Source organism: Euleptes europaea, chromosome 7, assembly GCF_029931775.1.
Source record: "Euleptes europaea isolate rEulEur1 chromosome 7, rEulEur1.hap1, whole genome shotgun sequence".
Classification (NCBI taxonomy): domain Eukaryota; kingdom Metazoa; phylum Chordata; class Lepidosauria; order Squamata; family Sphaerodactylidae; genus Euleptes; species Euleptes europaea.
The window spans coordinates 69,828,787-69,842,952 of record NC_079318.1 but is presented as its reverse complement, the minus strand read 5'-3'; the positions used below and the strand labels follow the sequence as shown (position 1 = coordinate 69,842,952).

Here is a 14,166-nt window from a genome sequence, read left to right as displayed (position 1 = left end):
CCACCAATTCTGGCAGCATGTCCTTATCTTCTGATGTCCTCCAGGTGAATAGAATGATATTTCATAATTTTTTTAAAAGGAATATTGACCACAATCCAAGGCAGAATTAAGCAGCCTTAAGCGCATTGGAATTAGTGGGGTTTGACAGAGTTTAACTCTCTTTTGGATTGTGGCCATTGTGTCTCAGTTTATGGTGAACATGAGCCTGACATATTGGAATGCAGATAAATGCAAATTGAGAATTTCTTTCAAGTAGAAATGCTATTAATTTTACTGGGTGAGCTAAGCGTGTGCTGAACTTCCCTGAAGGAAATGGGGCATGAGTGATTAATTCTGGCTGGATTGTGTCCAAAGTAAACAGAAGTGTAAATTTAGCAACTTTCTCTATATATTTTTTAAAAATACCTAGATATTCAGTGTATAAGAAAACTCCCTTCAGAATTGTTTCTTCTATTTTGATACCAATGATGCCCCCTCATATGTCTACCTGCTGGCATAATGTTGCTGTAATACTACTATACTGTGGTGTTTTGTAACTAGTGGCAGTGGTGTGTACTTATGCAAACACTTAAATGTTGGTGTACCATCTTGGGATCAAGAGTTCAAAATACAACTTGAACTGGGGTGTGTGTTAAAAAATCATGCTTCTAGATAATAGAAAGATTGTCCCTTCATAAATGGATCACTGACTAGCCTGAGACATTTGCTATATCTGAATAAACGAGTATGGCGAGAATTTTGCAAGGATTTTATTTGCGAAGTCCCTGCTAGTATAAAGCAAGTGTGTTCCAAGAAACAGCACTGCTATCTTGTCTAACTATGTTTTGTTTGACTAGCATGAAAACTGATATTTGGCAAGGAGTCTTTTGTGACTACGGCTGCATTCCTGAAAGGGGGGGACTCCTTAGGAGCCAGCGTGACCCCATGCTGGCGTAGGTGCCACCTTCCCATAGAAAAAGGCCACGGGGCTCCACCGGCCCACACTGCCTGTGCAGCCACACTGGCATGGATTTCCCGGAAGGGAAAGCCTGTGTGTGTGTGTGTGTGGGGGGGGGGGGCGTTCCAAGGGGCAGAGCTGACATTAGTCAGCTTTTGCCCCGGGAACGCCCCCTCAAGCAGCGGCGTTACTATGCACCTTTTTTGGTGGCATAGCCCTGTTGCTTTCTATGGCAGCATTTCCCCCTTTTTCATTTTAAAATGACTTATCTTCCCTGCAGCAGCTGGGATGCCTCTGTGGAGGTGGCATGGTTGCACTGCTCCCGGCTGCTGCCTAACTGCCCCCTCCTTCAGGAACGGGCTGCCCAGAAGCAATCTGATGTGTACTTACCTGGGGGTAACCTCTACTGAACACCTTGAGCCTTACTTCTGAGTAAAGATGTGTAGGATTGTGCTGCAAGTTTATATACTGACATGCTATCAGTAGTACAGAGCATGATGGATCCAGTCCAAAGGGGCCCGTGTACATGTAGGTGGAAGCATGGGGCTTGCTATAGAACCTGCCTATTATAGCCCTGCCCAGATACTCCACTTTTCTCATGGTGACTTCCCTTTTGCTCACCCTTCTTTAAATCCAAGCCTTCATAGCTTGTCACTTTTTACATTGGACACACAGTGGATTGTGACACTGCAACTCATTTTACAGGAAATCAAGCAGCAGATTGACTATTTGCTGTATTACCAAGCAGTTTTCACAGACAAAAACAGGAGCCATGCCGATTGTTTAAAGGAAAAAGTGGTTAGATATAAACTGGTTGAAATGTAAAATGGGTGATAAACTCTTCATGATTTGCATGACAAAGTAATATGGCTGATTTTAAGATAAAAAGATTCAGATATGCATATGGAATGTCAGTTGGCGACATCAATGATGCATGCAAATAAGATCAGATGAGCAGATCATTTTAAGAAAAGATTTGGCCACCTTTTGCGGAACATCATTGAAAATTGCAATTAGTATTAAAATTAATTGGATTCAAAACTTATCTGTGGATTCTAATCCCTTGATGTTTCTTTATTTCTACTGGAAACCCTTTCAATTCCCTAAAGATAAAGATAAAAATGATTATTAGAGGATTTATCTGTATGTGATGTAGGAAAATGTGAAAAATCAAAATGGAAAGCAACTGTTGCAAGTACCAGAAAATTATGCTATTAATTTAAGTGTCATCAGAGCACAAAAGATCACATTCCAAGACTCTGTGAAAATTATTAAAATACTGGAAATACAAGTACTTAAGATGAAGATATTATGCTCTAAGATCTGGTTAAGTGACTGACACTATTATATCACTTCAGGTATTATAAAAGTAACAAAATGCTTTTAAAGATAATAAGTGTTACGTTTTGAGATTGGCAGTATTCACACTTTTCTGCTTAAGTGCTTTCCTACTTTAATATAATTTAATAACTGTAGGGGGAAAAATCCAACATTTTTCTCAAGCTTATACCCTTCCTCTTCCTCAAGGTTTTCCTCATATATAAAATAAAAAGCCATTTAAGCAATTTCCAAAACCCCTAAAACTTCATGTGTCTTTAGTAAAAAAAAAAAAAGGCACGTTTGGGAAAAGTGTTGTTTTAAAGTGCAATTCTAACATGCCCTACTTTAGAACAAAGTGCTATATAATTTTTTTTAACTCACATGCCGTGTCTTTTCCTACCATAACTAAATATTCATATATGCCACGGGAGGAAAACTCTTTAGTGTACATTTTGGTGGAGTAGAAGCTTTACCAGATGTGTTTGCTAATCCTGCTGAAGCACCCTTGCCATTTGAGTGCCTGTTTTTAAAAGGGGTGTTAAATGTAACAAGAGAATAGCCATACAAGTCTCTGCCTCCTATGTGAGTCAGTAGTTGTTTCCTTTAACATATTTTGGTTAAGGAGAAAAGGCTGATATTATTGGAAGCAGTGGCCCCAGACTTACCTGGGGCCACATTTGCAGGCCAGGAGCATGGAGAGGGAGGTTGTTGGGCCAGGCCTGCACAGGCAGCATGGCTCCTTTTTCTTCCAGGGGCAGAAGGGGGGTGGGAGTGTCAGGCGGTCCTGACAAGAAGGGTCATCTTCTGGGTCTGCCCCACCCTCCTTACTTAGCTGGGCAGCCATGTGTGTCTCGCCCTCTCTGGGCTCGAACTCTCCCACCCAGTGCTTGGGGCGTTATGGGTGGCATTTCAGATTATCTTTTGTTGCTCTTAGGCAGATCATGAGAAGAAGAGCAGGAAGGGATGAGCCAGTGCTTGGCTTTCGTGGCCCTTGCTTACATGCCCAGGGTAGTGCCGATCACCACTTTGGGGTCAGAAAGGAATTTTCCTCCAGTCCAGGTTAGCCAGGGATCCTGGAGGTTTTTTGCTTTTTTCTGGAGTGGGGGTCACTTGAGAGTGGAGGTAATTGTAAATCCCCTGCATTTGCAGGTGGTTGGACTAGACGACCCTTAAGGCCCCTGCTACCTCCATGTGTAGGTATGCTCTACATCTTTGTCACAGTTTAGTTGGCAGTTTGAGCACTGGGATGGATCCATGGGGCTGGGGAGGTGCCTGCAAGTCCACCTCCCCATTTTGGGGACTCTCTTAAGGGATCCAGACCCTTGGTCCATCAAAGTCAGCACTGTCTACTCAGACCGGCAGCGGCTCTCCAGGGTCTTAGGCAGGGGTCTTTCACATCACCTACCTGCCTAGTCTCATCTGGAGATGCCGGGGATTGAACCTGGGACTTTCTGCATGCCAAGCAGATTCTTCACCACTGAGCCACAGCCCCTCCCCAACTGTAAGGTTTAATTGCAACATATTTCTAGACTTCCTGGTATTTCAGTTAACTTGATATTCTGAATTGTGCATAAGAATGAGTTACAGTGAAACTGTGATGCAAACCATCCTGGCCATGATCTCTCAAGTAAATGTGATAATGGGGTTACCCCTCCCAATGGAAAACTCTAGAACCCATTTGTTATGAGTTAATTAATTAAATGGTACTTAGTTTTAGAATTAAAATAGCTTTGAGAAATACCTGGTTTCAGTAGAAAGCAGTGGAAATTAAAAACAAACAAAAACTGAATCGTAACATAGCCAAAGAAACACAGCATTTGGTGGCCCATTCAAAACTCAAGTCTTCAGAGGAGAAAAAGTAGGGGAAAATTCCAATCTTTTTACTGCTACACATTTTACAGCTTGATGTGGCAAGACTTTGAAGTGTTGGAGTGGGCTCTGGTTTGTTTGTTTTTTAAACTATTCTCTATTGGTCTTGGTAAAATGCCATCTATAAAATTTGTTACAATTTCCTTCTCTCGTAGAGCTCCTTATTAAGCATTCACCGTCAGTTTTTGGCAGCGTTGGAATCATTGAAGGCATTTTGGAATGCTCTAGATGAAATTGATGGGAAGACCTGGGTCCTTGAGCCAGAAAAACCCACAAGAAGCGCCACAATGCGAAGAATTGCCATCGGTAAGAAGCATAGAAAGGAGAATATGGTTTTGGCTGTGGATTCACAGACAGGAAAACCAAAAAGCAAGATGTTTAAAATTATTTTTCTAACAAATACATGATTTACAATGGAACACCATGATGAATGTCAACGAAGAAATCCAATGTGGTTTCTAGCAGTTCAGTATCAAATAGTAACATTTCAGAATTTAGAGTGCAAGTTCCTCAAAACAAAGTTTTTAGAAATGTTCACATGTTCTGTAAATTGCCACATAGATGAACTGAGCTGTGTCAGCAATCTGACTGCCACCCAATTAATCAGCTAAGCTGGCAATTGACTAAAATCTGAAAAGTATTCTTTCTGTTTTTAGGTGCTTGATTCTCATGGGTGGAAAATAGTCAGCAAAGTCATTAAAAGGCAGGCTTTTTTCATCTTGGTCAGTAATTTGTCAGGTTTTTTTTTTTTTTAAATTGGTCCATAAAGTCAGTATTTCTATGTTTTTGTGACTGCAATTTGTGGATTTTTTTTTCTTCATTACTGCATTTTGGGGGAAACGTGATGTTATATCTGAATGGGGACGGGAAAAAGTGAAAAACTGTTTTGTGTTGTGTGCGCTAAAGGATTTAGTATCAAATGGGGGTTTGAAGCACTTGAACAGCATGCCCCATCTCGTAAACATGAGGATAAGTGCAGAAATCAACTGGTTGGCTACATCTGTCAGCGGTTCATCCTGGTGTGCCGGAGGAAACTAAGTTCTGGTAGCCATGCTGTGGCTAAAGATTGCACAGGAACTACTCCACTTTACAGTGTCAGCGATGGTGCAACAAGAGCAGAACTTATCTGAGTATTGAAAAGCGATTTCAGCTGACTTTGCTTTTGAGCCGTCTTGTGAACATATTGGGGAAACCTTCGAGTTTTTGGTTTCCAAATGCAGTGACCCAAGATTTTTCCCTCTCAAGGACAAAGGCACGGTATCTAACAACAGATGCATGCGCTGGCCCCATTCTTCAGAAAGCAGTTGCTGAAGGATTTTAATGGTGCATATTACACCTTGGGCTATGATGAAACTACCAATGCAGCGGCTAACAAAGAATTACAATTAGCTGTTAGATGCTGATCACTAACCAAAAACATGATCGTGACCAGGCACCTCCAGACTTTTTTTATGGGATCAGCAACCGCTAAAGATATTTATAGTCAACTGGACACAGTTTGGGATTATGTTCCTTTTGAGTGTGTGTCAAGTGTTGAGTGAGAATAAAGCTGTTTTTGATATTAGATCTGTACATCCATTGCAATTTCAGGAAACAACGTTTCAATTAATGTAGAGATGGATCCCAGACACCCCACCATGCCTCCTGAATGCTTCTTTCTTGGACCAGATCACGGTAGGGTGCCATCTTTCTTAAACAATTTTTTATCAGCCACATTAGTTTTTCTGTAGCAATGTATATGACTGCTTACTTCAAGTGAACTTCTTAGCAAATTGACAGTGTCATTCTAAGCACAGTAACATTCTTCAAAGTCCAGTTGACATTAATGGCCTTAGAAGGGTGTATCTCTGCTTTGGATGGCACAGTGAGTACATTTTTTTCAGTCAGACCAAGCTGCAATCATGAGATGAAAATTAATTTTTCAAGAAATGTTGTGTTGCTCAGAAAAATGTTTGAAGACTCACTCAATACCCATCCTGAAGATGCATTTAGAGAAGATATCATGTACTTCATATCTTCCTTGCTGTGCTGCGTGTCAACAACACTATAACAAACTAATGCATGCATGGATGAAGTATTGCTGGTCCTGCCATGTCCCTTCTCTGTACCAAGTAACATTTTGGGTGCAGACCTGTTATTGTTCAGTTGGTTTCACAGTGTGGAGGTACTAACCAGTCTTCCAGTTAAGTTCATATTTCTGTACCATCCTGCACAATCGTTTCATCCATTTTCAGCATTCAAGGTAAAATAATTTGTCAGCAATGACAAGGCAGAAAAGATGAATCTCACCCTTCTGCCCTGGTTTCTTTCTCAGCTATTGGAGGGTACCAGGGATGCACCAAAAGAGCCATCTCAGTATGCCTTGTTGGTTGGGCTCCTTTTGCCAAGGACTGGGTCTGCCCCACTGCTGAGTGTATTGCTAAGATGTTCACCTGTTTTCCAACCCGATAAGAACATAAAAAAGGGCCTGCTGGATCAGACCAAGGCCCATCAAGTCCAGCAGTCTGTTCACACAGTGGCCAACCAGGTGCCTCCAGGAAGCCACAAACGAGTGCAGCAGCACCATCCTGCCTGTGTTCCACCGCACCCAAAATAATAGGCATGCTCCTCTGATACTAGAGAGAATAAGTATGCAGCATGACTAGTATCCATTCTAACTAATAGCCATGAATACCCCTCTCCTCCATAAATATGTCCACTCCCCTCTTAAAGCCCTCCAAGCTGGCAGCCATCACCACATCCTGGGGCAGGGAGTTCCACAATTTAACTATGCGTTGTGTGAAAAAATACTTCCTTTTATCTGTTTTGAATCTCTCACCCTCCAGCTTTAGCAGATGACCCTGTGTTCTAGTATTATGGGAGAGGGAGAAAAACTTCTTCCTGTCCACTCTGCATGTGTGTGACTTCTAAACCATTTGGGTAGTCAGAAAAAGATCCTAAGCTGGTCTGCCTTTTCCCCTGTCTACAGAGGCTAAATGAAGCTGACAACGTTGCTATAGCAGTGTTTTGCCTTCTAGAAAGAAAAATCAAGCATCGTAGATTTGGTCTCTCTCATCCTCCCCAATAAAATACATATGGTTCCCTTGGGTAGAGGTGAGCAGAATTTGGATAGCCCGTCCACTTTAAGTTGACCATCTTTCATGCAGTGGTTGTTGTGAATCTTCTGGACTAGGTGCCCTTTGAGGTAATCCAGCAAGGCACTTCTTTTGTTCTGGAACAGAGAGCATAGTCAGGATTGCTGAATAGAGATTAGTTAAAATTGTGTTAAGAGAACCCCAAGTATTTGTTCTTGCTGGATAAATTGAAAACACATCAGTGGGCCAGACAGATTGTAAATTTTCCAAAGGCAGGCCAGAAAAGCCTAAAGTCAGCCCATCACTAGCCCTTGGGACTCCTGCAACTTACTCAGGGCCTGCTGAGGACACCCCTTTTTCCTGTCCGCTCTTGCTGTTTTTCTCAAGGAAGTTAATAACATTCTTATAGGTCCATCTGTTTCAAGGAACCAAAGATTTCTTGATGTGGGGACTGGGTAAATACCAGAACACCGTCTGCTGATTCAGAAGCGCAGGCTTTGAGGTTTTCCTGGCTGCCCTGTCATTACTGAACAGCGTGGAAGTTTCCAATAAGTTCATGGTTTTGTTCTAGTTTGAAGGCAGTAATAAGGTAACCCATGTTATAGCAGGAGCCTGATTACAGATTATATCAACATTTGCATGTTCTTGCACAGCAGGTTCTGTAACTAGGCAGAGTCCTATATCTGTATCCTTTGCAGCCGTCATTCTTAACATACATACAGAACCCATGGCTAAAGGTGTGGAAAGAGTACATGGATGCAGCCCCTTCTAAGCTAAATTTGAAGGCGATAACTAAATACTTGTGTGATGTTGCTCACACATACTTTCTCAAGCAGTATGAATGAACAAGTTTCTTCCATTGACTGTGTATATAGTCATGGCCAGAATTTTATTTAGATATATATCTTGCTTTTCTCCCAAAGTGGCTTATACCAGTCTCCTCTCCATTTTATCCTCACAGCAACCCTACGAAGTAGGTTAGGCTGAGAGCGAGTGTCTGGTCCAAGGTCACCCAGTGAGTTTCCATGGCACAGTAGGAATTGAGATCCTAGCCTGACAGTTTAACCACTACACCACTATAGCAAGACTATCTTATACAGCTTTCCTAAGCAGATAGTATTGAGGCTACTTTGCCATCTTTTGTGGGCCACTGTGTGAGAACGGTGGATGTAAAAAGAGAAATAAATATGTTGGATCCAACCAGCTTTTTCACTTAACCTCATGTAATTTCCCTCCTTGCTCCAGCCCTAGAGCCACATGGCATTTGTCTGTGTAGTTCCCCAGAACACTTACTTTTTTAGCAGTGGAAAAGCCGGCTGGATCCAACTCAGTGTATGCCCAGTCACTGAGAACATGCTCTCTGCAACCAGACAACCAGCTGTAACTCTAGCATGAAATATTAGCTACAGCTAGTTGTAGCCGCACTCCTAGGCTGACTCTGTATCATCGGTCCATACTGCTTGCCCTAGAGTATGGATTTTTTATAATTAAATAAAACACTTCTGTGAGTAATGTCAAAACATTTACCTTCTGTTTTTAGTTGTAAATCCTTTGAAAATGAAGCTGAACAGCAACATACATATGTGGTAAGATGTTTGGATTTACATTTTTAATTCACAGCTTTTTTTTCAGTGGGTACTGACATTTTCTGTTCCTTTTTCCCCCTTTCAGGGATCCAGAAGTCAGTCTGTTACAAAATTTGAAAGAAGTTTTAGAAGTGGATTTTCCATCCCAAGAAGCTCTAGATAAATCTGTATGTTGGTTTGTGGTCATGTTCATAATATTTTGAATACCTTAAATTGGCAAAAAAACGCAATGAACATTTTATGACCATTTCTGGAAAAGAATGGAGGCAGTTAATAGGATATATTTTTTAAAAAAATATTTAATTACTAAGATTATTTCTGTGCTACTGCTCCATAGTTCCTGCTTGAAGTGACTTACAAAGTATAACACACAATAGAATATAAAGCTGTCAAACCTTACAAACTTTTAATGTAAATATATCCTTGGTGTTAATAATAGATTATAAGTGGCAGGCATCACTATTTACAAAACACAAAAGAAGGTAATACTGAATCTAGATGTGATCTGGGATCATCCTAAAACTATCTTATGCCATTCTTGGTAAAAGTCCAGTAGCAACGTAAAGACTAACAACATTTCTGGTAGAGTATGAGCTTTTGTGAGTCTCAGCTCACTTCTTCCGAGCTGTGACTCACGAAAGCTCATACACTACAAGAAACTTTGTTAGTCTTTAAGGTGCTACTGGACTCTTGCTCTTTGCTGCTGCTACAGACAGACTAGCATGGCTACCCAGCTATCTACCGACCGTGATCTATCATCCTTAGTAAAGTTAGAGTCCTAAACATGTAAGCAAGTGTGTAATCTATTTATAATTTACTGAAACTGACATGTCTGCTTAGGCCCCTTTCACACAATGTGGCCATTAGATAGTGGCCAACTGAGACAGAATGGGTCTAATCCATATACCAAGTTCTTTATAATCACCTATGTCGGTTTGTATTAGTACAGTACTGATAGCTTTCATATTTAAGTTCTCTTACTATCCTAGAACAAACATATCAGGGTTTGTGATGCATATCAGGGTTTGTGGTGCCACTCTATTTTGTCTTTTAAGGATTTCTCTATGGACTGTGGGATCTGCTATGCTTACCGACTTGATGGGACTATTCCAGACCAAGTCTGTGACGATTCACGCTGTGGCCAGCCTTTCCATCAAGCTTGTTTGTATGAGGTAAGGAGATCCAAAGTGTCCAGTCAAGTAGTGGTCCAACCTTTCCTGACCTGGACAACTCATGAAAGGAAGAGGGAATGCCTGGTTTCTAGGCCAGGGTTACAGGTAGCAAACAAAGTAAATTTTGGGACAGGAAATTCAAGATGGTGTACCATAGTGAGGAAGAAGTCAAGGGCCAGAGCCATGGAGGTATCCTTTTTGTCATTTAGTGACCTCGTTTTGCTGTCCTGCAGCTCCTCTCAATAAGGCCTTTTGGAAAGGCAGCCCAAAATGGCTGCTGTGCAAAGGCCCGTGACCCAGCAGGTGGGGCTCTGTAACTCAGACTAGATCAGGATCCCCAGCCTCGTTGAATCTGTGGCCACATCAGAAATGTTGATAGCTGGTAGTGGATGAGTGGGACCAATCACAAAACGGCTCCACAGAATGCTAGAAGTTCCAGCCTAAGCATCGTCCTCTCATGGAGGCAGCTGTTTTTGAAGGGGTGTTCTCTGCAGACACAAAGGTGATGTCCCAGGTACTTCTGAAGTACCTCAAGCTCTAGTGAGCTGGCAGAAAGCCAGGAGGGGATCTTTGCTATGATGAAATGCTTTGGGGAAGGAACTAGCAGGCACCAAGAAACTTACTGGTGGGTCCCCATAGGCACCATGTTGGGGACCGCTGCAGTAACGTACCTGTTCCTGCAGTGTCTTCCCACACGTGAACTGATAAAAATTAGGATGTGATTCAATATTTTAAAAGTGTATAGCAGACTAAGGAATTATTGATTAGGATGCAGTACTCATCGCTGTCATGGCTTGTATACTCGCACCATCTTTTAAGAACTGAAGAGCCTTGCTGAATCAGACTAGTGATGCATCTAGTGTAGCATCCTTTTTCACAGATTAGCCAACCAATTACATTGGAGAACCAACAAACAGAGCACAGGAGAAGGCCTTCCCTTGCTGTTGCCTCCTAGCACTGGTACTCAGGTTCACTGCCTCTGAATGTGGAAGTCCCAGTCACTAGTAGAGCCATCTTCCATGAAGCTGCCTAAATCCCATTTTAAGGCCATCTCTGATCATGGCTGTCACTAAGTCCCCTAGCAGTGAAATCCTCTTTACTATGCTTGGATTTAGAATAGCTTGTGAAGTTTGAATCTACCTGTTTAATTAACAAGTAAAATGTTAAGTTTAACAGTTTTCAAGTTTTAGTAAATTGTAAATTTTTAAAACGAATGCTTTCTTGACTGATTTAATGATTTTGCATAAGTTATACCCTGTCTTTCAGGCCTCCATAAGGGCCACCAAGGTGGCTATTTGTGTCACACAAGATTTGGTAGGGCAGTTGTGTTGGGTGATTTGACATTATCCCAAGAGACGCTGGTGTGGTGCCTCTGCTCAAAAGCTATTTATATTTTAAGCACAGTTTAAGGGGGCTTATAAAATACAATTTTAAAACCCATTAAAACTTTTTTTAAGAAGGCAGTTAAGAACAACTTCTAAGCAAAAATGCAGATCCCAAGGGCTTGGCACAATAAAATTACTTTCACGTGATTCCAAAATGGAGTGGGAAAAGATTACAAGCAGTCTGCCTGAGGAACCACATTCCAAATTTTGGGGCCCACAAGGTGGAACTTGTAGCAATGTCTCAGTGGTTGATCTTAATTGTGGGAGGGGGGAAGAGTATGGGAAAAGATAACTCCCCACATCACTCTACATGTAGGTGGGAACTGTTTGAGGTCATTGTGATAAAAATGATATAGCTAGTACTGTTTCTGTTCTGGATTGATCAGACACCCTTTAAGTACGGTTGAGGCAAAAGAGCTCGAGGGAGCCAAAAGTGTGAGTTTCCACATTCCCAGCTTCTAATTTAAGCTGAGATGCTACTTGTGTAAAGCATCCGTGTGTGCTCACTCAGCATGCCAGTGCCTTTCTACGCCGTGGATCTCTGGTCTGCTAATAAAACATGCACACATAATAGCCAAGGTTACAAGTGATGGCGGTGAGTGCAGTTGCACAGCCATTCTTGTGCCTCACCATTATTTTTGCACCAGGGCTCTGTGGAACTGACTCAGAAAGAGCAGTGGTTTGAAGCGGTGGACTCTGATCTGGAGAACCGGGTTTGATTACCTACTCTTCCACATGAGCGGCAGAGGCTAATCTGGTGAACTGGATTCGCTTCTCCACTCCTACCTTGGGCTAGTCACACTTTCTCAGCCCCACCTACCTTACAGGGTGTCTGTTGTGGGGAAGGGAAGGTGATTGTAATCCGGTTTGATTCTTCCTTAAGTGGGAAAGTCGACTTATAAATACCAACTGCACTGCTTTACTAATCAGAACAGGTCATAGAAACACCCACCAGGCATTCTGTATGTTGACTTCCTGTAACTCAGCAGAGCACGTTGTGCTGATTTCAGACACTGAGTAGCGGAAGCCCTGCCAGTATTGAAGAGCTGTCCTCAAACATAGTCGATAATAACCTTGTGTTTCTCAACAGTGGTTGCGAGGACTCCCTTCTAGTCGACAAAGCTTTAATGTCATATTTGGTGAATGTCCATATTGCAACAAGGTAAGGCAACAGTTTCTTGTTGAAACATAAGTTGGAATGAAAAGCCTTCATTGCAAACTTATAGTTGTAAACACTTGTATTTGAAACACTCGAGTGAGTTTGCTTTGTAGGTAGATGAAATTTAATAAGTTGACTTAAAACTGGAAAGAAGTCTGATACATTATTCTTTGTAATCTATCAAATACACTTTCTAATGACCTTCCCTTTCCTCTTCTGCTTTGTAAAAATTCCAGCAAATCACCCTGAAAATGTCTGAAGAAAGCTTGAAGTGGAGGTTCAGACAACCGGTAACTGCCTAGCCCAGAACTCTTGAAAAGAGACACACTGAAGGTGATCTCAAAGGAAGTACAAAGCAAGCGGTATCAACAATAGGAGAACAACAATGGCTATAATATATTGGTACAGTTCTTCACTTAGTACAGGAGCGCTGAACCTGGAAGAGCTAGACAAAGGTTGACAGACTGGTGAATAAGTAATTCCATTTTGTATGGATTTTTCTTCAACTTTCTGGAAAGTCTTGTGGAATGGACATGTCCCAGGTGGAGGTTCTTTTCTTTCCTGAAGAACAAATAAGGTTTCCATCCTTGAACACAATTGAAGAGCAAACATTTACAGCCGGTATCCTATTGTCTCATATCATAAAAGTTTGTGTCTGATGGCTATTGGGGAGGAAGCCAAATGAATGTGGGATTTCTACCGAGTTAGACTTGTAACAGGGAATACCATTTTCTTCAGTGGTAATAAGCAGAGTGCATGCAATTAATTGTAGCATGCCTTTGCCTGGGCTGAAACCCCATACACTCAGTTCAAGGGGTTCTTCAGTCATTTCAATCTTCTCTTCTACAGCAAGGGAGAGGAATGGATTCAGTCATTCTCTGCCCTCCCACCCCCCACAGAAGTGACTTATGCCAACTTTATGCAGTGGCACCTGCAGTTGTACCTTCCTGTGGGGTTGGCTGAAATGCAGAGGAAGGGGCTGAAACACCCCATTTATCCATGTTTATGGTGGGGCAAAAGTGTTCTGAGGAAGAGCGCCAGCCTTCCACTGTCTCCATTGACCTATTACCTACTTAGTAGTGCTCTGTTTTATAGCCCTGATCAGCAGCTGCTTCAACTTAGGTTTTTCAATTATTTCCTAGGTTGAACAAGATTATCTGCTTGCTAATGGCCTCTTGTAGACAGAAAAGACCTGCCTGAAAACAAATCTAGTCAGAAGCAGCAAGCCAGTACAAAAAAAAGTTAGATGCCAGAAGTCATATGGTGAATATTTTAGAGGTTCTTTGCACAGACCTACATTTTCTTTTGTGTTATTCTCCAAGCTCCTTTAGAAGCTAGCATACTCTGACAAATATTTGCTAAGGGGTAAGTAGCATCAATAGTGCGCAAAAAAAAAAAAAAATGAAATGGTTACAATCAAGGTTATTGTATGTGTGTGTATATATCTGAATGTAAATGTATGCTGCCAACTGCTAAACTGTAGAAACCTTTGTTACATCTGCATTAAACAGCATTTTAAGCTTTCTTTGAAGTGTTGTACTGTGGAACTTCCATTTAAAGTGACACTGCAAAGCCAATCCCGACATCTTTTGTGCTTTCATTCATAGCTGATTAAGGTTTTTGTTGGTATGAGGCTGTTAGATCGTATCTACAAGAGAGACTTT

The 14,166-nt window shown here is 41.6% G+C and overlaps 2 protein-coding genes across 3 annotated transcripts in view; one reads left to right on the top strand and one right to left on the bottom strand.

Annotated features, from left to right (window-relative positions):
- FANCL (FA complementation group L) overlaps positions 1 to 12,820 on the top strand; it is a 60,138-nt gene extending 47,318 nt beyond the window's left edge. For both annotated transcript variants that reach the window (XM_056853121.1, XM_056853120.1), the window contains 7 exons: positions 4,282 to 4,432; positions 5,717 to 5,800; positions 8,741 to 8,786; positions 8,872 to 8,953; positions 9,842 to 9,958; positions 12,434 to 12,505; positions 12,739 to 12,820. In XM_056853121.1, coding sequence (XP_056709099.1) covers positions 4,282 to 4,432; positions 5,717 to 5,800; positions 8,741 to 8,786; positions 8,872 to 8,953; positions 9,842 to 9,958; positions 12,434 to 12,505; positions 12,739 to 12,804 — 618 coding nt within the window. In that variant the 3' untranslated portion in view covers positions 12,805 to 12,820. The remainder of the gene's footprint in view (positions 1 to 4,281; positions 4,433 to 5,716; positions 5,801 to 8,740; positions 8,787 to 8,871; positions 8,954 to 9,841; positions 9,959 to 12,433; positions 12,506 to 12,738) is intronic.
- A 21-nt stretch (positions 12,821 to 12,841) lies between these two features.
- VRK2 (VRK serine/threonine kinase 2) overlaps positions 12,842 to 14,166 on the bottom strand; it is a 50,065-nt gene continuing 48,740 nt past the window's right edge. Inside the window, exon 12 of the mRNA XM_056853119.1 lies at positions 12,842 to 13,063. Coding sequence (XP_056709097.1) covers positions 12,842 to 13,063 — 222 coding nt within the window. The remainder of the gene's footprint in view (positions 13,064 to 14,166) is intronic.